Genomic DNA, 24,190 nt, shown 5'->3' with positions numbered 1-24,190 from the left:
AAAATGAATGAGTAAATAAAGTAAAGGTAAAAGAGTAAATTTTGCGTATAAAAATAGAAATAGGACAATAATTGTTGGAAATTTCAAATAGGAAAGTGAGACGTTAGTTTATGGACGGAGAGAGTATTATATTAAAAATTATTTTTACATTTAAAATATCACATCAAATATCTATTTATATCACATCATACATATATTTAAATTTAAAATTTTTATTATTCAAATTCCAATTTTGAAACACACATGAAGGGTGTGTTTGTTCGAGAGATTGGATTTTAAACCCATTATTCATCCAATTTTTTTCTTCAAAAATATCAAATCAAACACCTATTTTTTATTTTTTATATTATAGTAAAAATTAATTTTATATTCAAAACATCACATCAGTATATATTTATATCACATCATACAATTATTTAAATTCAAAATTTTTACCGTACAAATCTCAACTCAAAATCCAAAACACTAAACAAACACACCCGAAAGGGATCAATGAACAACATCATTGTGTTTATTTATTTATTTATTCTTTACCAAAATAATTATTAATGATTGTAAACCGACAATTTTCTCCATCTGGGGCCAAAAGTATCTTCTCCCCTCCTCTCCTTTTATAATACTCGCTCTGTCCATGGTCTATTAACGTAGATACATGTAAAATATAATTAGTAAACAAATTAGGAAATATATTAATAAAAATAATTATTATTTAGTAAAAATAATTATAAATTAAGATTAAGATAACTAAATAGTTTAATTAAGATTAAAAAAATTTAAATTTTAAATTTTAAAATATGATTAAAATGTATAATTAATTTTCCAAAAAAGGAAAGAACAAATTACGTGGACGGACAAAAATAAAAAATAGGGAGAAATTATGTGAGACAGAGGGTGTAATTTTTTTTCTTACAATTTCAGTGGGCAAAATTTATAAATAATGATAAGAATAATAATAATAATAGCAATAATACTCCATCCCTCCTATCTATCATGTTCATATTACCGTTTCTATCAGTTCCTTATCTTATGTCACTTTTTTTTTTTTTTAATGATTATACATTTTATTATCATTTTAAATTTTCTAATTTAATTTTTTTTAGCTTTGATTAAACTAATTAGTCATCTTAACCTTAATATATAATTATTTATATTATAAAATAATTATTTTAACTTATACATTTTTAATTATCTATTATTATTTATCCAAAGTGGAGGGAGTAATCGTTGTTTTAGTTGTAGTTATTAGAAATAGCAATGAAAGGTACAGAGATGGTACTCGCAAATGAATAATTGCACGACACAGACACAAGCACAAGCAGAGTGGGTCCCATCGACTTGTGCTCATGACATGTGCGCATCTAACAAACAATCTGTGTTCACACGTGATTTTGGCTTTATTTTATTTTATTTTATTCTTTTGTTGTATTTAATTGGTAATTTTTTTAATTTTAATTTTAATATTAAATTGAATGAAATAAGTATTTTATAAGAATAATCTCTTCGTTTCCGATCAGATGACCTTCTTAGTCAGAGACACACTATTTAATTTAATTAGTATAAAATTAGTAAATTATTCCATCTGTCCTATGTACCATTTCCACGTTGTTGTTTTTTTTTTTTTTTTTTTTCGTCCTACATTCTATGTTACTTTCATTTTTTTTAAATGATTACACACTTTAATTTCATTTTAAACTTTTTAATTTATTTTTTTTAAATTTTAATTAAACTAATTAGTTATCTTAATCTTAATTTATAATTATTTATATTATAGAATAATTATTTTCACTAATATATTCTTAATTATTTACTAATTGCACCTCTTCTAAAATATTGTGTTTACAGTGTAGTAAACACGGTATATGAGACGGAAGGAGTATTAATAATAAATTATATCATTATTTTTATAAAAGAATATACTTTGTTGCAACATTTAAGAATTTTTCTAATTTAAAAAATAAAATGCTCCTTTCAGTTGGTCTTATAATTAATTACCCATAAAAACCTTTATTCTAAGACTTGTTCTCTTTTGGACAGTAACGAGAAATTGAAAGAAGTGTGTTGAGAAATTTCATATATTTTTCATTGACAACAATCAAATATAAGTAAATGTAATTGGACAACTATTCGAACAAATTCCCTTCGAATTTCATAAAAGGTCAACTCCTCAAGTAAATGTACAACAATGTTATAAACTGTTGGGTTGCAAACCCAAGTCCGACATCGGAAGTTGTGAAAAAAATTCAACACTTTATAAGTTTCAAGTGAACTCCACTAGTACGAGACATTTTGGAGGATATCCAAAAGTAAATCCGTACGGGCTTAGCTCAAAGCGGACAATATCATACTAGCGTTGAGTTGACCCAGTCCCAACAGTGATATCATGGATTGGGTGGCACTGGACATTGGTTGTGGTGGTGGGCTCGCCCTCGTGACCTGCGGATGTGTCTTTGGCAGCGGATCCCTTTGTGATATGCGGTACAAGATAGGCAAGAAATGTGAATGTACGAACGCAATAAATAAATACAAGAGTTTGTTTATCTATATACAAAATGTATAATATAAACTGACAACACATAATGTTGGTTTTTAATACTCCCTCAATCCACAAACTAATATCTTATTTTTTTATTTGGGACGTCCAATAACTATTGTCCTATTTCGTTTTTTAAACACAAATTTTACTTTTTCACTTTTAGTTTATTTGTCACTTTCAATTTTAACCTTATCATAAAAGATAAATTTGTCAATTCATATAAAGAAGATAATTACCTAAAAAAAATCGTGCAAATATATTTAGGACAATTATAAATGGAGTGAGGGAGGGATTATATGATTTATTTCAAATGGGCTTAGTCAATGTAAAAATTGCTCACCAAGGATTGCCAACAAACACAAAATTGTCACAAAATTAAATTCAATTTATTTAAAAATTTATTAACACTGCTATATATAAAATATAGCATCTATCATAAAACAAAGTCCCAATTAAATTATAATTTTAATTACATGAAAATTATAATTATAGACAAAGGGACACAATTAAGAATACAAAAGAAGTTGTTCGGCTGAAATTGCTTGGAAGTTTCGAGGAAAGTATGACAACTTTGCTTTAAAGCTGTCAAAAGGAATCTTTACCTAAAACAATTAATTACACTAGTTAGATTGATCATGCAAAGTTTGCCTAAATAATATTGTGAATAAGATCAAGGTCCAAGAAAATAGATATTTTTTAAAAAATATTATTATTATTTTGTTATGGGCATGTACTAATTTATTGTTTAATTTATTAGTTTTTTTTAAAAAAAATTATATTTCATTCGTCTCAAATAAGGTGCAACATTTATTTTGGACACGAATTTTAAGATGGATAGTATTAAGTAGGATAATTTAAAAATTAGGTAGTATAATGAAGAGAGAAATGTATATATATATATTTTTTTACTTGGGTGATGTGATTGAATAAAATGTAGGGTAGAGATTAAGTATAATTAATTATTTCTTAATTTGGAAATGTTGCAGGGTGTTTGGGACATACCTAAAAGGAAATATTGACACGATGTTTGGGACGGAGGGAGTACTTCTTTCATCAATTTCCTTTTTGAAATGGATCATTTGGGGTTTTATAGTAAATTAAAAAATAATATTCCATTCGTCCCGGATATTTCGTTCGGTTTACTGTAAACACGGAAATTTAGGAAGGGTATAATTAGTAAATAAAAATAATTATTGTATAATAAAAATAATTATAGATTAAAATTAATATAACTAATTAGTATAATTAAGGGTAAACTATTTTTTTAGTCCTATAACTGGACCCTCTTATCATTTTAGTCTCGTAAGTGGAGCCTATCGCAAACTATTCCCATAAGTGAAAAAATTTTGTTGTTTTAGTCCTCCGGCGTCGGAGACACCCGCAAGCTCGCCTGAGGCCACGTGTCTGCCAGGTCGCCGACACCCAGTGGACACATAGATTTTATTATTATTTTTTTATTTTTTTAAAAATTTATTTTTATTTTTATTTGTATTTTTAATTTTTTTATTTGGTTCAATTGAAAAAAAATGAAAAAAAAGAAAAAAAATTCACCTGGCGGACGCGTGGCTTCCGGCGAGCCACGCAGGCGTCTCCAGCGCCGGAGGACTAAAACAAAGAAAAATTTTCACTTATGGGACTAGTTTGCGACAGACTCCACTTACGGGACTAAAATGATAAGGGGGTTCAGTTACGAGACTAAAAAAATAGTTTACCCTATAATTAAAATTTAAAAAAGTTATAAATTAAATTTTTTAAAATAAGATTAAAGTGTATAATTTTTTTCCAAAAAAAGAAAATGACAAAATAAGTAGGACGGACATAAATGGAAAGGTGGACATGAGAAGTGGGACGGAGGGAGTAATATTTTATTGATTAGGGGAAGTGTATAAGATATTTTGATATTTTTGTCCTTTAACTTTTTATATAAAGTAATTGTATGTGTAATGTTATGCTTGTAATTTAAGTACTCCATCTGTCCCAAACACCTTGCAATATTTCCTTTTTTGTATGTCTCAAACATCTTGCAACATTTCCAAAATGAAAAATAATTAATTATACTTAATCTCTACCCCACACTTTATCCCCTCACATCATCCAAATAAAAAAATAAAATATACATTTCTCTCTCCATCACATCACATCATTTCTAAATTATCATACTTAATACTATCCATCTAAAAACTCGTGCAAAAAATAAATGTTGCACTTTGTTTGGGACGGAGGGAGTAAAACTTAGGAGTATTTTGATATTAGTATATGATTATTTTTTCTAAAATAGTAATATGACACTTTGAAATGGGGACATACGAAAATACTAAAAAGGGTAAACCGTTTTTGTAGTCCCGTAACTGGACCCCCTTATCATTTTAGTCTCGTAAGTGGAGTCTGTCGTAAACTAGTCCCATAAGTGAAAATTTTTCGTATTTTAGTCTTTCGGCGGCGGAGACGCTCGCGTGGCTTGCTGGAAGCCACGTGTTCCGCCAGGTCAGCGACACATGGCGAACACGTGGATTTTATTTTTTCATTTTTAATTTTTTTTTCAATTTGACCAAATAAAAAAATTAAAAAGATGAATTTTTTTTTAAAAAAAAAATTGAAAAATGAAAAAAAAAAATAATAAAAAGTCCACGTGTCCGCCGGGTCGACACCTGGCGGACACGTGGCCTTCGGCGAGCCACGCGGGTGTCTCCGGCGTCGGAGGATTAAAACAGCGAAATTTTTTCACTTATGAAACTAATTTGCGACATACTCCACTTGCGAAATTAAAATGATAAGGGGTCGAGTTACCGAACTAAAAATACAATTTACTCTGATAAAAAAAGTACTTTAAATTTCGAGGAAGGAAATATATACTAATTTAGACTTGTAAAATGATTTTGCCCTTTGTTTATATAATATTTTGTGGAATCTTGTCACTATTTACTTTTTCTTTAAAATATTATATTAAATATATATATATTTTTTTCTTACAAAATATGACATCAAATACTAATTAAATTATCGAATTTTGTTTGTTTGTTTTTTTCTTTACTAGATCTCATCCACCATTCATTTACTTTTTAAAAAAATAAAAAATAATAAAAAATAGATAAATAACAATGAACCGGGTAAACTTGAATTGCAGTTTTGGTTAGTATGATCAATGATCACTAAAGCTCGTTCGTCCAATAATTGATGACTCAATTTCATTCGTTTATTTAAAAAGTAAAATTAGTAGAAATTAGTATATATTGGGGTTTGTTTGGTTTGAAATATAGTATTTTTTAAATATTAACGCAATTCAATTTTTATAATTCTTTGTAAAAATACAGTACTCATTTCTTTTCATATAAAGAATAACGTTTGCTTTTTACGGGTAGATTTTTTAATATTAATATTATATTGAATTGCAATAAAAAAAGACGAAAATACTCTTATTAGTATTGTGTAAAATGTGGTGACATTTTTGTAATATATGGTAAGTACTTTAGAATATATATTTCAATATTTTAAAAATTACATCTTTATAAAAATATTTGCAGATATTATTTTGTAGGTAATAAATTTTTATATAATATAAATAATACAAAATATATTTATTAATTTATGATTAATATAAACTAATTTTATAAAAAATGGAGAATTTTAAAGGTAGATAAAAAATATTTATTTATTGAAAAGATCAAAATAAAAAAAAAGTTTTGAATCAATCCATGTAGTGTATGATGTTATGTGTTATAAAGTTAATGAAATTGATTTATATTTATTAAATATATTTTAAATTAGTAAATTTTATCAAATATTAAAAAAATATCATTTGTTACGAAACTGATTAAAATAAAAATAGTAGTATCATTGTTTATGATGAATAATAATAATAATAATAATAATAAATTGATTATTAAAAAAGTGTCAATTACATCTAATAAATATAATATAATAAAATTCAAAACTAAAATAGAAATAGAAATAAAGACACGCCACGTGTAGAGACAAAATTATCCAGCTGGAAACATAATAGTATGTCTTTTTTACATTCAACGGCCAAAAATTGTTAAACTAATCAATGGTGCAGAGAAGGTACCGAAACACAATATGCCCATGACCTATTTCACACGAAAATGACAATAATATATACTGCTTTAATGCCAATACAATAGTCTTATTTATTATTTTTATTCGTCTCAAAATAATAGTCTTATTTTCATAAATAATCATATTACAATATAACTATTCTTACTCTTTTATTATTATTACACAATTACCACTACATTTTACACTAATACATTTACAAAGGCAAAAATATTTTTTACTTATACTTTTTACCAATTATATTATCAATATTTCTTAAATCTCGCATCCAACACAATCAAGACTATAGTTTCGGGACGAAGGGAGTATATATATATATATATATATATTGAAGAATAAAACAATAAAAATCTTAATTTATATTTAAAATTGCAATTAATTTTGAGATTATGGTTCTTCTTTATTTTATTTTTTTTGCTGATGACGTGGAAAAGTAATCCATGACCTCGCGGTCACAAGTCCAACTTCTACACCACTAGACATGCGTTATGGAGTAGTTTCTTTTTATTTTGATTTAGTATTTGTATGTTTGAATAAAATAATGGTAGGATATAATATTTTATTTAAAAATACTAATATTTATATATATATATGTATATATATATATATATTCTGGAATTATATAATTAAAAAATAAAAGAAAATTCAAAGTGAACAAAATTGTTTGAATTTGCTTGGTATACGTCTTAAATTATTTAGTTGGTAAGATTTTTAATAAAATATGATATTACAATTATATTTGAAATTAAAGATTTAAATTTCAATACAATTACGTTACTTCTTCTTCTTCTTTTATTATTATTTTTTATTTAAAAAAATGATTTTTAATATTTTATTTTAATTTTATTAAATACTCCTGTCTATCAAACATATGTTGTTTTTATTTTATTTCTATGTTCATTAAAAAAATATGTACTTTTCACTTATAGCAAATAATTTTTACACATTCTTTGAATTATACCATTTATTATTATAGTATTTATTTACATAAATGTCATAACTATTTACACACTCAATATATATAAATATTTTACTTTACTAACTCACTCGTATACTTTCAAAATATATTTATTTTATATCACAATCAATCAATATAATATTATATCAATTAAAATCCGTATTCAATATAAATGAATATATAATTAGTGGATGAAGGGACTATAATATTTTATTTCAAAATAGAAATGTTTATATTGAAAATGTAGAGCTTTTGCCGAGTAAATAAAAATTGAAAACAAACTCTAAAAAAATAAATTTGTTCACTCAATAATTTGTTTGGACAGTATAATTTTCTTTTCAATATTATAAAAAATTAAAGTATATATATTAGCACAATATAATATATATTATTTATTTATAAAAAATCAATAATTTAATATATAATATTATTTTTTTGTACATAACATAAAAATATATTAATTAAAATATATACACCAAACACATTCAAGAGGCACAATAAAAAGTGGTCAAACATTCTGATTAAGTCTGATTAATATGTACTCTCTTCATCTTAATTAAAAATATTTTTTATCATTTTTATATATTCTATCCAAAGTATTTTTTTATTATTTTAATAAAAATAATTATATACTGATACGATAATACCTTTAGTTTTTATTTAAATTATAAAAGTATCATTACGCATATAATTACTGTCAAATGACAAAAATATTAAAACATCTTACACATTTCCACTACTAATTTGCAGGGTATTTGGTAATGGTTGCAGGTTCCCACGTCATAAAAATAAAATACGTATTTTACAACTAATGTAAGATGATCTTAAACATTAACCAATATAACTAAAATTTTACCTAAAAAAATACACTCATTTTTTTTTTTCTTTCCTTTTTTTTTCATCCTTTTTGAGCTTTATTGGTTAAATTCAAAGGTCCGTCCTTTTAGCATTTTAAATCAAAATCAATAGTTCATTTTGCATAGTTTTTAATAAAAATATATTATTTTTTTCACAAAATATTATATAAAAAATACTGTTTAATAAAAAATCAAATAAGCACCTCATTTCCTTCCTTGTATTACCACTTTCTTGAGAGATTAACAACCTTTAAAATGCATAAATTAAATCTATATTCATACTCTAAAGAATGAATTTGAGAAAAATGAGAAGATTCTAAGAGAGTTTCTTTATTGATAAAAATTTTAAAATAATACAATGTTATCTTCCACGACTATGTTACATCGATCTAATCTAATCGATCATTACATAAATCGACTTAAAAGAATAGAAAATGCAACATCGAAGATAATGAAAATATAGTACAAAAAAATGGAATGAATACCAATACCCTTAAATCATAGATGATAATATCATCCAAAACTATACCATTAATGTAAGATATATTAGTTAAGTTTATTGTGACATACAAGATTAAAATAATGTCGGCAAATTTTAAATCTGTGATCCGGCGATAACATATACACCCATCGTACCAATTCGAGCATTCTTTATAGAACAACAATATTATTTCATTCTTGGAATAAGTGTTTGTTTTTATTTTATTTTATTTTATTTTATAAATTTATAGTCATGTATCACGTGAATCTATACAATCAACCATGCTATAAATTATCTTTTAAACTTTGCCAATTTATAGATTTAACATTCTCCATTCCCTTTCAAAACTTGATATCTTCAATATTTTATTAATGCAATAATTAATCTTGATATTATTTTTAATGAGAATTGTGATGGTATCATTGTTTTTATTCTTTATGATCATTTAAAAATACTTAAAATTTCATATATATGTGTGTGTGTAAAAAATGATAGATTAAATAAAAAAGTATAAATATAAAAAATAAGCACACTCAATTAATATAGAGAGGATAATTCAAAGTTTCAATTTGAATTTGGTAAAAAAATAGTCCATGACATAATCATCTTTGAATTTCCCCTCACTCATAATGAATAAATTTATGTGTTACAAAAGTGCCTAAATGATGGTAAAAATAAATGTTATTGACAAGTACTAAAACATATTTTAAGGATGGCATGATCATATGTGTCCACATTTTGAATTTATCAAATAAAATATAATACAAACTTTAACTAGTCGTGATCCCTCTCAACAAATTAATTTGTATTGATTATGTGCATGACAAAAGTAAGATATATATTTATATATAAATGTGGGTTTCAACTTTCTAATCATGTTAGTTTTTGCAAGCTTGCAAGCATTTTACATCTTCTCTGATAACAAAAATAAAATAAAAAATTATTAGGTTCGACTGATGTTCATCCAGAATGCATTTAAAGAACAGCGACTATAGTTAACTTTATCAAAAAAAAAAAAAATAAAAAGATTTTTAGATTATTAAAATATATATTTTTATAAAATATCATATCAAGATACTATTAATTTTTTTTTTAAAAAAAATTAATATACTATTTCAAATTAATTTCAGATTACAACCGAATAAACTATTTAGTAATATAGATTTAGCATTCTGGTGGAGACTTTGTTCAATATGCATTTGAATAAATTCCTACATTTGTTCTTCTTTTTACTTTGCTTCATTCACTTTCTAAGTAGACTAATTGTATGATGTAAAATTCTTTGTATTAGCTCGGGGAGTTTTGGCCTCGATCTTACTATTTATTACTTTCTCCCTCCTGCTATAATATATTTATTTACTTTTTATGCGGAGTTTAAAAAATAATGCTACATCCGTCTCCATAAAATGACTATATTTACTTTTTGTACGTAGATTTATAAATATCAGTATTATATTAGTTTATAGTAAAAATGACAAAAATATTCTCGGTAGATTGTGTGATATAAAAGTAATGATATTTGTGTAATTTATTGAAAGTTTTAAGGGTATTAATTATGTTAGGTAGATAATATAATTACTAAATTAAAAAATTATACATTATTTTGGGACGAACAAAATAGGACACTATTTTAATTAAAATGAGCAGTTAAAGTAGTATAAAGACAATTCTTCCTTTAATTAAAGTAATAATGTAATTGTAAAATAAAGATATATATATAAAATAGTAAAAATATAATTATTAAAAAGAAAAATAAAATTTACATGTTAAGGTTAGACAGAGGGAGTATTATTTTTTTAAAAATATTAAATCAAATATTTATTTAATTTTTCAACAAATATATTATATTAGAAGTTAATTTTATATTTAAATATATGATTAATTCAGTCTTATTCTTCGCCATGTGTTTTTATATTTTATTTTCTTGAATTGATTTGCATTATTTTAAAAAATAAAAGAATAAATAAAAAATTGTACCAGTATCCGACTCGCATCGCATTGAATTGTTCCGAAGCCCACCATTTTTCCTAACCAAAAATTCTAAAACCAAAATCAATTTAAATATTATAAAAATACTCACCAAATTGATTTTGTTCATTCAGCAACCACTGTTCATTGGATTTTCTCAAGGCGCCTTTTCCCGCCACTTTAAAAGCATTCGTTTGAAAGATAAAAGACTCATCAGATTTTCCCAAATCCAAAACCCTAATCAAACAATCAATCCCCATTTCAGTTCTACGCCTTTCGTTGTCGGAGAAACGGGCATCATTAATGGAGTGCTGGATTCCTTTATTTGACATTTTCTTAAATTCTCCATGTCCAGAGACTGAAGCATCGACATGGCTGCAGAAATCATTCAACTCGTCATCGTCTTCGACCTCCACTTCCACTGCATCGTTTCTTGCTCTGCTCACTAAGTATTCTGGCACGACTCACATTAGCCCTTCTTCTCCGTCTCAAGGTAAAAGGTAATCCTTTTAACTATTACTCTTTATTTGCGTTTACGAATGATATATATTGATTAATTTGTTTGCTTGGAAGTAGTAATTGTTGGGCTTTTGATAAGTAGGGTTATGTGGATTCAGACTCTACCAGATATGGTTCAAGCACGGATTCTGTCGTTTCTTGCGTATGATCATCAGAAATTCAGTAAGAAAGATTTGTGTAAGCTTGCTAGGATTATGTTGAGTGAAGGTTCTGGTCTTGATTTTTGGGTGAAGAAAGCTGCAAAACATCTGCTTGATTTGGTTTCTGTGTCGAATTATGAATGGATTTCTCATCTAACTTTGGACTCTGAAGAAGATGAGTTGGAGAATTTCCATTCTCCCCCGGATTGGCTAAGGACTGCTGCTAAACATACAGAGGCTATGTTTCCTTGGCTTCCAATGTCTCTGGACGAAATGAATTCAAAAATTGTATCGGGTGTCAGTGGACATGACGAAGATAATTTGTCTGATAATGTAGAGACTGGAGCACAAGAACATTGTGATGAGGTAATGGATGAAATTGATGTGGATGAATCCAAATCTGTGGACAAAATTGATGCTGAAGTCGAGAACAGGGCAAAGATTCTGAAAGCAAAGGTTGCAAAATGTTATTTGACATCCGAGGTTGTGGAATTAGTGAAGGAAATTCATGAACTGTGTTTTGCAAACAGAAGAAACTCGTTGGAAGTTTTGAGTTTGATTGAACCATGGAATGTAGATGACGAGACTGCCTCGTCTCTCCTTTTCCATTTCATGGATGTTAATGAAGGGAATGAAGTAGATTTGTCAAGTTACAGTTTATGTTCATTTGTCCTTCCTAAGTTTCTAGCTCTTGAAGAGCCGTGTTCTCGTGTGCTAATGATTGCAACGATCGAATATTGCAAGGCACATCAAAGGGCTGCTGAATATGCATTGTTGTTCCCATTGATGCTAAGGAATAAAGGGATTAACAACCCGTTGTGCGAATTGATCACCAAAATATTAAAAGAGTGTTTTCATCCGGCTCATGTTTCGGCATTTTTTCAAAAATTTCTATCCAAAGATAAGGATGGAAAGAGAGTTATCTGCCTTCCCTGCCACCAAAATCTGATTGGTAATGAAATTGTGTGGACAGAGTCTTTGTTTTGTCTGGTGCAAAACATCTTGAATCACAATGTTCAATTGACTCAAGATTCAGTCGATCAACTTGTGGATTGTGTTTGTGAATTCTCGATCAGGTATTCGTCATCTTTGAAGTTTGGAAATTTCCTGTTGTGCTTAGTCAACAAATGTACCTCTTTATTGAAGCCTCATAAGCTTTCACTAACTGCAGCTGTAGAGAGTACCAATACTCTTGTAAAAAAATCTGTTTTATCTAAATTGTCGACCTTGTAATTGCCTTGTATTTATTGAAATACATTGGTGTTTATCTATTTTATCTTCGAAGAATACTCGTCTTCTAGGAAGGTTGTCGTGCTCTTAAGAATGAGCTTTGTCAATATATAGCATTATGACAAAAATAAAAACTTTGAAGTGCCAAAAATGACTACATTTTGTTATAACAAGAAGAGTGTTTGGTAAAAAGAAAGACGTGAGCTGGAACAGGTACACGTAAGAGGCCAACTCTTCCGAGTCTAATGGCAGCGGAAATGGGAAACCAGAAGGGGTTTGTACTTCGAAAACACGTGGTATTATTCCGTAGTTATAACTCTTGTGTGTGTCATAAATACTTGTCTATGGCTGGCCAAGATCATACATAAAACAAACAACACACAGGATTTGTTAACCCAGTTCGGTGTAACTACCCTACGTCCGGAGGACTCCAATCCAGGAGACGTCCACTAAATCTATCACAAGGTATACAAGGGACTTAATAACTCAACAAATACGGACCCAAAACTATCCTCCTACAATTTTCTTTATATCGCAATGTATAAGAAATTAGGGATTAAACCGCAGTTCTAATCCTAGGATTAAACCGCAGTCTTCTTTTCCTATTGGAAATCCATTTCCTCCTCCTTCGTATGAGCTTCAAATCTTCATGAGAGCTCATAAAACGAAAACATGGAGAGATAATACTTTTTCTCTCACTAGATTTAAACTAATTTTTCACTCTGTTTTCACTTGTTTTACAAGACTGTTGCACAGTCTTTTTATACAAACAAACACATTGCCTCATCGTAGTGTTTGACTAACCAACGTTGGGTATTAGATGCGCCACCACAAACTTGCAATATTATTTTGTTTTATCTTAAACATTCTCAAATGTTTGACAATTCATGTGCAGACAAAACCTGTGCAAAAGGGGCACAAAGCAGAAGGTCTTCAGCAGCAGTCTGCCACATTCCATATTTGGATCGTCCTCGAGTTCCGATACTTTGAAAAGTTACTAACAAATGCCAAAACAAGAAAGGGTACTTTTGTAACAAGGAGTATGGAATAATTTGTATGTAAAATCTTCTGGGCCGTAGTTTATTCAAATAATGTACGATTAAACCAGTTTAGATAATCTGTTCTAAGTTTTACAGAATGCTTCTTGAATAATACATATCACTTTTCATTTATCTGAATGTATGACGATACATTGGAAAACTTTGGGGCTTATTTCAATAAGCTGAGGCTCTTTGAAGGTTTATTGATCAACGTTATGATGAATAGACTTGCTATTGTATGTGGATTTATTTCTTTAGTGATTCATCTCTCAAATACTGACATACTGACTGTTATTGGTTTTGTAAAATTCATAAGTGAATTTGGCTGAATAAGCTGACATGTTAATACATATCATAACATAGAAAATTTAGTGTAATACATAATTGAACATTCGCTTTTAAGAAGAAGGTAAAAGTTAAGGAAGCAGTGTAATGGCAGCTTCTCTTAAACTTCGAATATGAAAAATAATAATAGAAATTAAGAAAAACAAGAAACAGCACACAAGAAAAACATTACTATAACATATATCATGTAATATCATTTCTCAGCAGAAAGAACACCTCGATGTCCATTGGCCATGTTCTTCAGAGACTGAAACCTGAGGCCCTTATCTCCGAACTTGGTTTTACTATAGAGTTTCAGATACTCTCCAAAGCTGAAATGATTGGGAAGTAAAAGCTTCGAAGCTGGAGAAATTACGGCATCGCCAGCAGGGTTATAGAATGTTGCAACAGAGAGCCTTTTCCCATCCTTCATTGCCATCACTCGGTGTAGTGCACTCTTGTACATTCCATTGCTTAATATTTCTACCTGATCCCCGGTGTTGATGAATATCCTGTTGTTTATGGAAGGCGGAATTTTCACCCATTTCCCATCCTTAAAGAATTCGAGGCCCGGAATTTGGTCATCTTGGAGCAGGAGGATGATCCCACCAGCATCTGTGTGCTCCCGAAGCCCTCTGATAAGCTCAGGATTTGGACACTGAGGGTACATTGCCACTTTTGTGCCGACAGAAGGGCCACTGCTTCCGGAAAAAGTGTCCATCATGTGTTTCTTCTCTATTCCCAGGTTCTCACACATGAGCTCCGAAAGCATTTCTGCGAGCTTGATTACTTCATTGATGTACTCATCCATTGTTTTACTGCAAATGCATTTAAGAATAATGTCGAAAATTAGCATTTTCTCTATGTGTGTGTATGTCTTTTTTGTTTGTCATCACAGGTTACCGGAAATCCTCTGAGAGGCTGGTGAGATCATTGATGCAATTATTTGGGCGATGCCAAATGAAAAAGGTCGTTTCCCAATCTTTTTCTTTGATATACACATTGTCGTTGAGGTTTTTTGCTGTGTCTGAATTATAGAAGCTGTCCATCATATTATCTTCATAGTGTGTATTTATCAGCATCTTCACCCTCTCCATCAGCTCCTTATTAATTCCATGGTTTTCGATCTGCAGGAAGCATTAGAGACTGTGATTCTAATAAGAACAGAAATAACAAAGCTCAGTCGAGAATCTTGGCAATGTTCAGACTAACCATAAAGAAGCCCCACTTCTCGCAAGCCATGTGCAGAAGCGCCATTGTTTCACTCCTCTTCTCCCCCTTAAGCTCACTGAAGTCAATCACAGGTACCTCCATTGTTGAATCACTGTTCTATTTTTCAGTATTGTTGTTGAATGAGATATTTGCTAACTTCATCGAATATATATAGGCATAATCAAAAAGTATTTGAATAATAATTAGTAAGTTACAGCAGTTGGATTCAGATGGATGGCAGTTACAGTTAGGAAACACAATCTTGCTGCAAGAACAAGCTATTTTGGTAACTTAGGGAAAAGCATAAAGTGTCAGATGATGAGTCTAAATTCAGACCACTAAAAACCATGTGATTCTAAGCTATATTTTTTAATCATTTGACTTGTGATCAGATCTAATGGTTGCTTAAATAGTTTCACCTGCTCTTCCATGTGGTGGTGTCTTCTCCCTCCCACCATGCCTGAGTTTAAATACCAACTGGGCTTTAGTTTATTGCACTTTTTCTCGTACTTGAGTATGGCTGCAGGCAGCCATTTGTTGTTTTGGGGAAAACTAGGTGCAATACTGTGAACATAGACTGAAGCTGTGGGCTAGTTTGGGTATCTAAGAACATGGGATTTGACTTTATTTGAATCACTCGGTTGATTAGGTTGCTTGTCGTTGTTAGATTCATTTGTCCATAGGTTGAGGAGATCTATCTTCATCTAGATCTTTTGAATAACTTATCAATGGCAATTAACTTCATTATTCTCTACTTCAAACATCAAACTTCATAATTCATCGATCAAATTGGGTTAATTTCTCATTTTCTTGAACTTGTATTCTTTTGGGTTTCTTTTAACCAAATTCCAGAATGGTCTTGGACCAAAGAACATTGATCATTTAATCTACTAAGTTGGATCGATTTGGATAATTGGGCATGATGCAAACTAATTGTATCCAATCAGCACATATCAATCCTACCTTATTGGTCAAAAGTTTTTGGAATTGGTCCACTTCCATTTATGAAATTTTGTGTGACAACAATGCCAAAACATCAATATTACAATATTCTCACCATCCCACATAATATATATTTTTTTATTTATGTTCATTTTACATAATTTGTCTTTTTTTCTTAAAAAACATGATCATATACTTTAATGATATTTTAAAATTCATAATTTATATTCTTTTCGTCTCAATTTAAAGTATCATTTTTATCATTTTCGTCTATCTTACTTCAAAGTATTTATTTTCTATTTTAGAAAAAGTAATCATACATTAATATAAAAATATCCTAAACTTTTATTTTAAAGTGAAAGAATGTTAAAACTCTTATACACTTCCAATAACTAATAAATATACTACTACCTCAGTCCCATATGAGTAATGTTTGCTTTTTGCTCGTAGATTTTTTACTATTAGTATTATATTAGTTTGTAATGTAAAACAAAAATAATCTTATTTGTGTTGTAAAATGTAAAAGTAATGACATTTGTGTAATTATATTGTAAGTTGTAATGATATTTACTATATTAGGTAAATGGTACCGTAGATATAAAATTGTACTATTTTTAATAAACACAAAATTTGTACAAATTAGATTTATTAATTTGAATTTAAAGTGGGTCCGATTATCTAAATGAGTCATTTAATTTTCTTTCCGGGTTAGATTTGTTTTCCAACTTAGATTTGAATGACTTCTTTGATCCGAAGGAATTTGGTCTTCAATTTGGCTTTGCCGGACTTTGGGGAATTTTGGTCTCCGTGTGGGGTAATCTAATTATCGGCTTTGGCTTTGATGATTTTATTTATCAGAAGGGATTTGGTCTTGGTTTGTCTTTGTCGGACTTTGGAGGGCTTTTGGTCTCTGTACGGACGATTTGATCGTCAACTTTTAATTTGATGTCCTCTTTGGACGATTCGAAAGAATTTGGTCTTCGGTTTGACTTTTTGCTATAATTTAGAGGGTTTTGGTCTTTATGCGGATGATTTTGATCATCAACTTTGACTTTGGATGAATTTGGGGCCTTGATCATTGTCGAAGTGGATTTTGTGCTCCATAATTGGTAGCGTGTCCATTTGAATTTCGGATCAAAGACGGGGGAATTTGATGATTTGGTGAAGAATGCAACAAAAGCCTTGAAACTTTGAGATGGATTTTGGAGGCTCATCTTTAGCTTTAACATATTCTTCAACAGCTTTTGAAGCTTGATATTTTCTCCGGCTTGGACATACGTCGAAGAACATTAATTTTATCGATTCGTCGACCAATATTGGATCATTTATCCAAATTGGAGACTTTTCAACAAAAAACGCTATGAAGGACATGAAAATAATGAAAAACATTGCAAAGAGAGTCCATACACTTACCCTCTGCTCAAGTCTTCAAATGAACTTGACGTGTCAAATGAATTGACCAAGATTTCTATTTTTAGGGGAGGGTGCCTCGGCTTCTTTTTTCGAATGGTGCCACTTGGTGCGTTCTGATTGACTGACATGACGATTTTATAATCGTTCATTTTTCATCGAACCGTTGTTTTCCATTCTTGAAGGATTTGATTGTGTATTTCTTTCTCGTCAAAATCTTTGTATCATTTAATTTTTCGGAAGATATTAATTATAATACTTAATATTTATTTATTTTGTTGCTAAATTTATTATCCCTCTGTATATGAACATAATAAGATTTATTTATTTTGTTGCTAAATTTATTATGCTTCTGTATATATATGAACATAATATTTGTATGATATTTTACATTAATGGTTGATATTTATTATACAAATATCATAATTAAATACCATATATTTATTTTATTAAAATTTTAATTTTCCAATATATAATATTTAATTTAATTTAGTCATTTAAATATACCAGATGACTAATATTAAATATAAATTAATTGAAAATTTTTATCTAACGTAAGGAACTACCATTTATTGATTTTATTTTCCACCTCTCAACCAATTTTGTTCTGATCTCATTACTAATTATATAGAGAGGAAGAAAGACCAACTCTAGAGATATTTATTAGGGCAAAGTTAGAATGCTAAGTTTTATAGTACGTCATACTACGTCAGAATTCGCAATTGTTATCGTTATTATATCATATTATAATATACAATACATGAACTAATAACATCTGACAATAATGTATAACACATATTGGGCTGGGATTGCATGTTGAACAATAAAAGTCAGCATTATGTTTTGAATATCAACCATTATATTACAATTTTTAATCCAATAATTTGTATTAATATATGGATTTAATAGTAATTTTTTAGTTCTCCTAATTTATCTAACTATCTCAATCCTTCATTTTCCTTTCTTCTTCCACGCAACATTCATTAGAAAAACAATTCAAAATATTCCGATATAATTAAAAAAGAACCAGAAGCTTAAATACATAACTCAACATCTTATTATCTATGGAAAAATATTTTATAATAAAACATCCAACATATTATTTGACACATTTTAACATTGAATATATACAGATTCCATAGATTGACATGCAAAGAGTAAATACCTTATGACCTTATACGATTTATTTGATTGAATTCACTGGATACAATTTATTGGATTGGATTATAGCATGTTAAGTCTAATTTGGATAATAATTGATATAATTGTGTTAATCTAATTATTTTTATAGTTTTTCAAGATTTAGATATTAACGAAATTATTAGAATCTCGTTTGGTATGTTAAAAAACATAGTAAAACTATATTAGTAATCATATTCAAATTAGAACATCGAAATTACTATTAAATACAATAAATTAGCATCCGGTTAAGTTGATTTCAACATTTACATATGCATAGGGAAACATATTATATTATGTTATACAACATTATATTTAATGAGTTTAAAGAACTCAACATCTTACTATTTATAGGAAAATATGTTACAATAAAATATCCAACATATTGTTTGACATATTTCAGCATCGAATATATGCAGATTTCACATATTTACAAAACCACGTAACTTCTTAAACTTAAAAATATGATCTTACCAATCTTCAATCTAAACCATCCGATTTTCATGTAAACGATCCAAAATTTATTAGATGGATCCGTCTCCAAATATAATAATATTAATCTCAATGTAAGATATATGCCATACAATATACTCAGTAAACACATATATACAAACAATACATAAATGATAGTACACACTATACAATACATTTCCTTTTTGTTTTTTTTTTTCTTTAAAGTAATTGTGTTATCTACCTAATATTACAAATACTCTTATAATTTACAATATATTATACAAATATCATTACATTAATATCACACAATATTAATAAGGTTATTTTAATCATTTCTACTTTATTCCTACTACATTTTAATATAATACTAATATTTTTAAAACTACGTGAAAAAACAAATGGATACCTAATTATGAGACGGAGGGAGTATATAAATTGTAAAATACATATTTTTATATAACACAAGATTATGCATATATATGAATATTATTCCACCGATCATCACGTAAGCCGTTGCCTATTTCAAAGTTATGTATATGTAACAAAGTAACCAAACCCTATTTATTAATAGTAAGAATGGATATATACGAGAATCGGATTTGTATCACTGTATTCTAGCAAGCTGTATTTTGTAACTAGTAAAGAAATCAATTTTTAAAAAATTTAAATACTAACTCCGTCCCATTGGAAGAGTGACGTTTATTTTTTGTACGTAGATTTTTTAATAATACCTATTATATTGGATTGTAGTAAAAAAGATAAAAATATCCCTATTAGTATGGTGTAATATAAAAGTAATGACATTTGTATAATATAATGTAAGTTGATAGGGTATTTATTATATTAAGTAGGTTGTATAATTACTAAATTAGGAAATGGTAACCTTGTTTTGGGAAGGACGAAAATAGAAAATGGTAACCTTTCGACGGAGTGAGTACTTCATTTGTCTCTTAACAATCTATCTATTTTTTCATGTTGGTCAGTCTCATAACAAAATATTTTTTTTAGTAATTGTACAATTTAGCTGACATTACAAATATTCTTCTAATTTACAATATATTATACAAATGTCAGTTTAATCTTTTTACTTTTATTTCTGCTACATTATAATATAATACTAATATTTCTAAAACTTAATGAAAAAAAATGAATAAATAAATATGAGACAGAACGAGTATAATATTTTAGAAAACCAATAATAGTAGTATATAAATTTCACAACCTCACATCAATCAAGCAAAAATCAATTGATCAAAAATCGAACATGTCGAACGAAGAAGAAAGCCAAGCAAAGAACTATACCCTAAAATGCATCTTCAAGGCGTTCGAATTGTACATGATGAGATGTGCCATCAACCTAGGAATTCCCGACCTGGTCGAAAACCACCCCGGCGGCGCCGCGACGCTGTCGGAGCTCTCGTCGGTGGTGGGTTGTTCGCCGTCACTGCTCCACCGTGTCATGAGGTACTTGACTCACCACGGCATCTTCAAAGAGGTGAAAACCGGCGATCAAGAAGATTCGCCGGTTGGTTACGCCCAAACGGCCGTTTCCCGCGCTCTCTTAAAAGACAACTTTGCCCCTATTATTCGATATTTAAGTAGCCCGGAGTCGGTCGTCCCATTCTTGCAACTTGATGCGCTCTTGACATCAAAGAATAGCGACGTCGGTGCTTTCGAAGCAGCCAACGGCGCGGATCTATGGAAGTATAATGCGACCAATCCCTCTTTTAGCGAGTTGTTCAACGAGGGGATGGCGTGCTTGGCGAAGTTCATTGTGTCAAACGTAATCGAGGATTGCACGGACGTATTCGAGGGGATCAACACGTTGGTCGACGTTGGCGGTGGCAACGGCACGACATTGCGCGCCGTCGTGAAGGCGTGCCCGTGGATCGCTCGAGCCGTCAATTTCGAACTTCCACACAACGTCTCGTCGTTTTCATCCGACCGTGATGATCGGATCGAGCACGTAGGTGGTGACATGTTCGTGTCTATTCCGAGCGCCGACGCTACTTTGTTAATGGTATGTATATAAGAAATAGTTACCGTATTGATTGAGGTAAGTCAGCAAATTTCGTACTGAGAAATTAAAATATATTTTTATTTAATACCAACTCCGTTTTTTGTTCGATCCGAGGTAATTACTTCTTTCGTCTCAGCTAAATAGTTCTAAATAGTCCTATTTAGCTTTGGCACGAAGTTTTAGGTATTGTTTAATTAGTAAGTAATTAAGAAGTGTATTAGTGAAAATAATTATAAATTAAGATTAAGATTAAGATGACTAAATAGTTTTATTAAAATAAAAAAATTTATAAATTATGATTTTAAAATGTGATTAAAGTGTATAATTATATTTAAAAAAAAATGAATTATGTGGACAGACAGACATAGAAAGAGTAGACAAATTAAATGAGATGGAGAGAATATTTTATTTCTATTAATAGTTATATCATTAGAAAACTATTTTTATCTTTTCATTATTATTATATAAATATAGCTATTTTTAATACTAATTACCAATTCTCCATACTTTTTTACCGATTATCTATTAATATTTCTTAAATTTCGTGTTCAATACAAATAAGACTATTGTTCTAAATGGAGTATAATAAATTTCTTGTGTTCAAATCGCAAATAGCATTTATTGTGTGAAATTATCATGTGATGTCAGTTAATATGCTGTATTTATATTATATTAATATAAATTATCTGTAGTTGTATAGTATATTGCCTAATATTAAGTATGATGCAATCAACTCTATATTGAACTTTATACTTTAGTACAATAATTGCGACTACATATATATATATAAAATAACATCTCGTGATAGACAGTATTGCACGATTGGGACGATGAATCGTGTGTGAAGATCTTGAAGAATTGTGGGGAGGCAATTCCAAAGGAGAGCGGAAAAGTGATAATTGTGGATATTGTGGTCGATGATGATAAGGAGGTCGACGTTGTCGACAACCTTAATAAGAACAAACACAGAGATTATCATATGGCTTTGGACATGACAATGATGGCACATACGAGCAAAGGAAGAGAGAGGACATGGAAAGAATGGACCAATGCTCTAACATCGGCTGGATTCACTCGTCACACCATTAAACACTTATCAGCAGTACCTCAATCTGTCATCGTTGCGTATCCCTCGACATCGATTTAATGAAAATTTCAAATGAATGTCGAATGTTCAATCAATAAAACAACTGTTGTTTTCTTGGATATTCTCTTTATGTGATTCTTCAAATTTAATTGTGTGTCTGTATGTTCAATCAATTATTTTTTTTGGGCATATCTTCGATTTATTTTATTTCTTTATAGTGTAAGTTTTTTTTTTTTTTTTTTTTAGAATAAAAATTCTTTCATAAATTTCTATTTTCTTGTAGTAAATTATGCTTAAAATACACACTATTTTGTTTAATTATTGTTATTCGGAATGGTTAGAGTGTTGATTGTGCAAAATCAGTATTGTGCTGATTTGACCTGTCAGTACATATAATCAAGATAGACAACACATAATATCATTTTACATAGTGCATATCTTGACAACAAATGATATAATTCTAGATAACACACTATATTATTAATTTTAGCAAATAAGCATATTTAAATAGTACAATACAAATGTAAAACTACACAACACATGCTTATATATGACAAGACTACATGTTGTGCTATATAAAAATATATGCGATCTGCCTTCATCTTTTTTTGTCTCAATTAACATCCTAATTGCGTTATTATATTATATATAGAAAGGAATCACTATATTAACAAATATTAATATTCTAGTGAATGGCCACAAATACAAAATCAAATTTGTTCAATTACATATGTGAAAGTCATATTTAAGTTCAAGTCATTCGACTTATTATTAAACAATTTTTAGTTTTTTAATTAGCCAAATAAAAAGTTCGAATGACAAATTAACTAGGTATAACTTCGATGACAGAGATTAGTGTTGGAATATATTTGATGATGTGTTTGGGAAAACAACCGATTTTAGAACATCATCCCATTCTTTTGCATTCCTCTTTTTCCCATGATGGTTAAAGCCAACATTTCCATGTCCACTACTAAATGATACTCCTCGTACTTGTGGATGTTTTTAAGGTTTTCGTGGTTGACCATGTTGTCCATAATAATCAATTTTATTGTCTCCTTTGATATGGTCTCTTTGCAGTTCTTCAAAATTTTCACACATGCCTCATCGTCCAAATCATGAAGTACTGATTACGATCATCAAATTAAATACTTAGTCCTATGTATTAGGGCATACTTTGATCAATTTATTACTACTCTACATTGTAAATAATTTTTATGTTATAATTTACAATGTGAAAATAGAGATGTCAACAAGACATATTCGGATAGGTTTATAAGCCAAAACTTTTGAACTTTAAACTTGTGTTGTCATACAAACATAGGCCCAAAATCCGTTCTACCTTGGTATGTAAGTTGTGTCGTACCATTTATGGACTGAAGCAGACACCCCGAGCTTGGTTCACCAAGTTTAGTGTTGCGCTATTTCAGTATGGCTTTTCTGCATCCTCTTATGACTCTGCTCTCTTTATTCGTCGTTAGTCTGCAGGATCATTATTCTTTTATTGTATGTGGATGATATGGTTATTACCGGCGATGACACCTCTGTTATATCTAATTTGCAGACCTACCTCCATCGACACTTCGACATGAAGAGTCTTGGTCAGCTCCGCAACTTTCTCGGTCTTGAGATTTCTTACGCTTTGAATGCTCTTTATCTATTTCAAGCGATATATATCTCTGATCTCATATCTCAATCATGCCTCACTGATAGCCAGATTGCATCCACCCCTCTCGAGCGGAACTGCCGAGTACTCCTCTCAATGG

At 29.3% G+C, this 24,190-nt stretch overlaps 3 protein-coding genes across 3 annotated transcripts; 2 read left to right on the top strand and 1 right to left on the bottom strand.

The window, feature by feature from the left end:
* Positions 1-11,120: 11,120 nt before the first annotated feature.
* On the top strand, positions 11,121-12,760 carry LOC127265009 (uncharacterized). Its single transcript, XM_051294646.1, has 2 exons — positions 11,121-11,368; positions 11,470-12,760. Exons 1-2 carry the CDS (start codon positions 11,172-11,174, stop codon positions 12,758-12,760), a joined length of 1,488 nt encoding a protein of 495 aa, XP_051150603.1. The 5' UTR covers positions 11,121-11,171.
* Positions 12,761-14,125: 1,365 nt separating this feature from the next.
* Positions 14,126-15,733, bottom strand: LOC127264961 (1-aminocyclopropane-1-carboxylate oxidase 1). Its single transcript, XM_051294575.1, has 3 exons — positions 15,334-15,733; positions 15,025-15,248; positions 14,126-14,939 (listed from the first exon to the last, which is right to left on the bottom strand). The coding sequence occupies exons 1-3, from the start codon at positions 15,433-15,435 to the stop codon at positions 14,336-14,338; spliced, it is 930 nt and encodes a 309-aa protein (XP_051150532.1). The 5' UTR covers positions 15,436-15,733; the 3' UTR covers positions 14,126-14,335.
* A 4,806-nt stretch (positions 15,734-20,539) lies between these two features.
* Positions 20,540-22,543, top strand: LOC127264906 (acetylserotonin O-methyltransferase-like). Its single transcript, XM_051294497.1, has 2 exons — positions 20,540-21,337; positions 22,146-22,543. The coding sequence occupies exons 1-2, from the start codon at positions 20,582-20,584 to the stop codon at positions 22,482-22,484; spliced, it is 1,095 nt and encodes a 364-aa protein (XP_051150454.1). The 5' UTR covers positions 20,540-20,581; the 3' UTR covers positions 22,485-22,543.
* The last annotated feature ends 1,647 nt before the right edge of the window (positions 22,544-24,190 follow it).

This window comes from Andrographis paniculata, unplaced genomic scaffold, assembly GCF_009805555.1.
Source record: "Andrographis paniculata isolate CXL003 unplaced genomic scaffold, ASM980555v1 Contig71END, whole genome shotgun sequence".
NCBI classification, from domain to species: Eukaryota; Viridiplantae; Streptophyta; class Magnoliopsida; order Lamiales; family Acanthaceae; genus Andrographis; species Andrographis paniculata.
The sequence above is the reverse complement of the archived record's forward strand: the minus strand, read 5'-3'. Positions and strand labels throughout refer to the sequence as shown.

Excerpts from the sequence above, each read along its gene's own strand:
- LOC127265009 (XM_051294646.1), top strand. The coding sequence starts at position 11,172 with ATGGAGTGCTGGATTCCTTTATTTGACATTTTCTTAAATTCTCCATGT. Across the intron at positions 11,369-11,469 it reads TCTCCGTCTCAAGGTAAAAG|GGTTATGTGGATTCAGACTC; the intron begins GTAATCCTTTTA and ends TTTGATAAGTAG.
- LOC127264961 (XM_051294575.1), bottom strand. The coding sequence starts at position 15,435 with ATGGAGGTACCTGTGATTGACTTCAGTGAGCTTAAGGGGGAGAAGAGG. Across the intron at positions 15,249-15,333 it reads AGAAGTGGGGCTTCTTTATG|ATCGAAAACCATGGAATTAA; the intron begins GTTAGTCTGAAC and ends TGCTTCCTGCAG. Across the intron at positions 14,940-15,024 it reads AGCCTCTCAGAGGATTTCCG|TAAAACAATGGATGAGTACA; the intron begins GTAACCTGTGAT and ends ATGCATTTGCAG.
- LOC127264906 (XM_051294497.1), top strand. The coding sequence starts at position 20,582 with ATGTCGAACGAAGAAGAAAGCCAAGCAAAGAACTATACCCTAAAATGC. Across the intron at positions 21,338-22,145 it reads CCGACGCTACTTTGTTAATG|ACAGTATTGCACGATTGGGA; the intron begins GTATGTATATAA and ends ATCTCGTGATAG.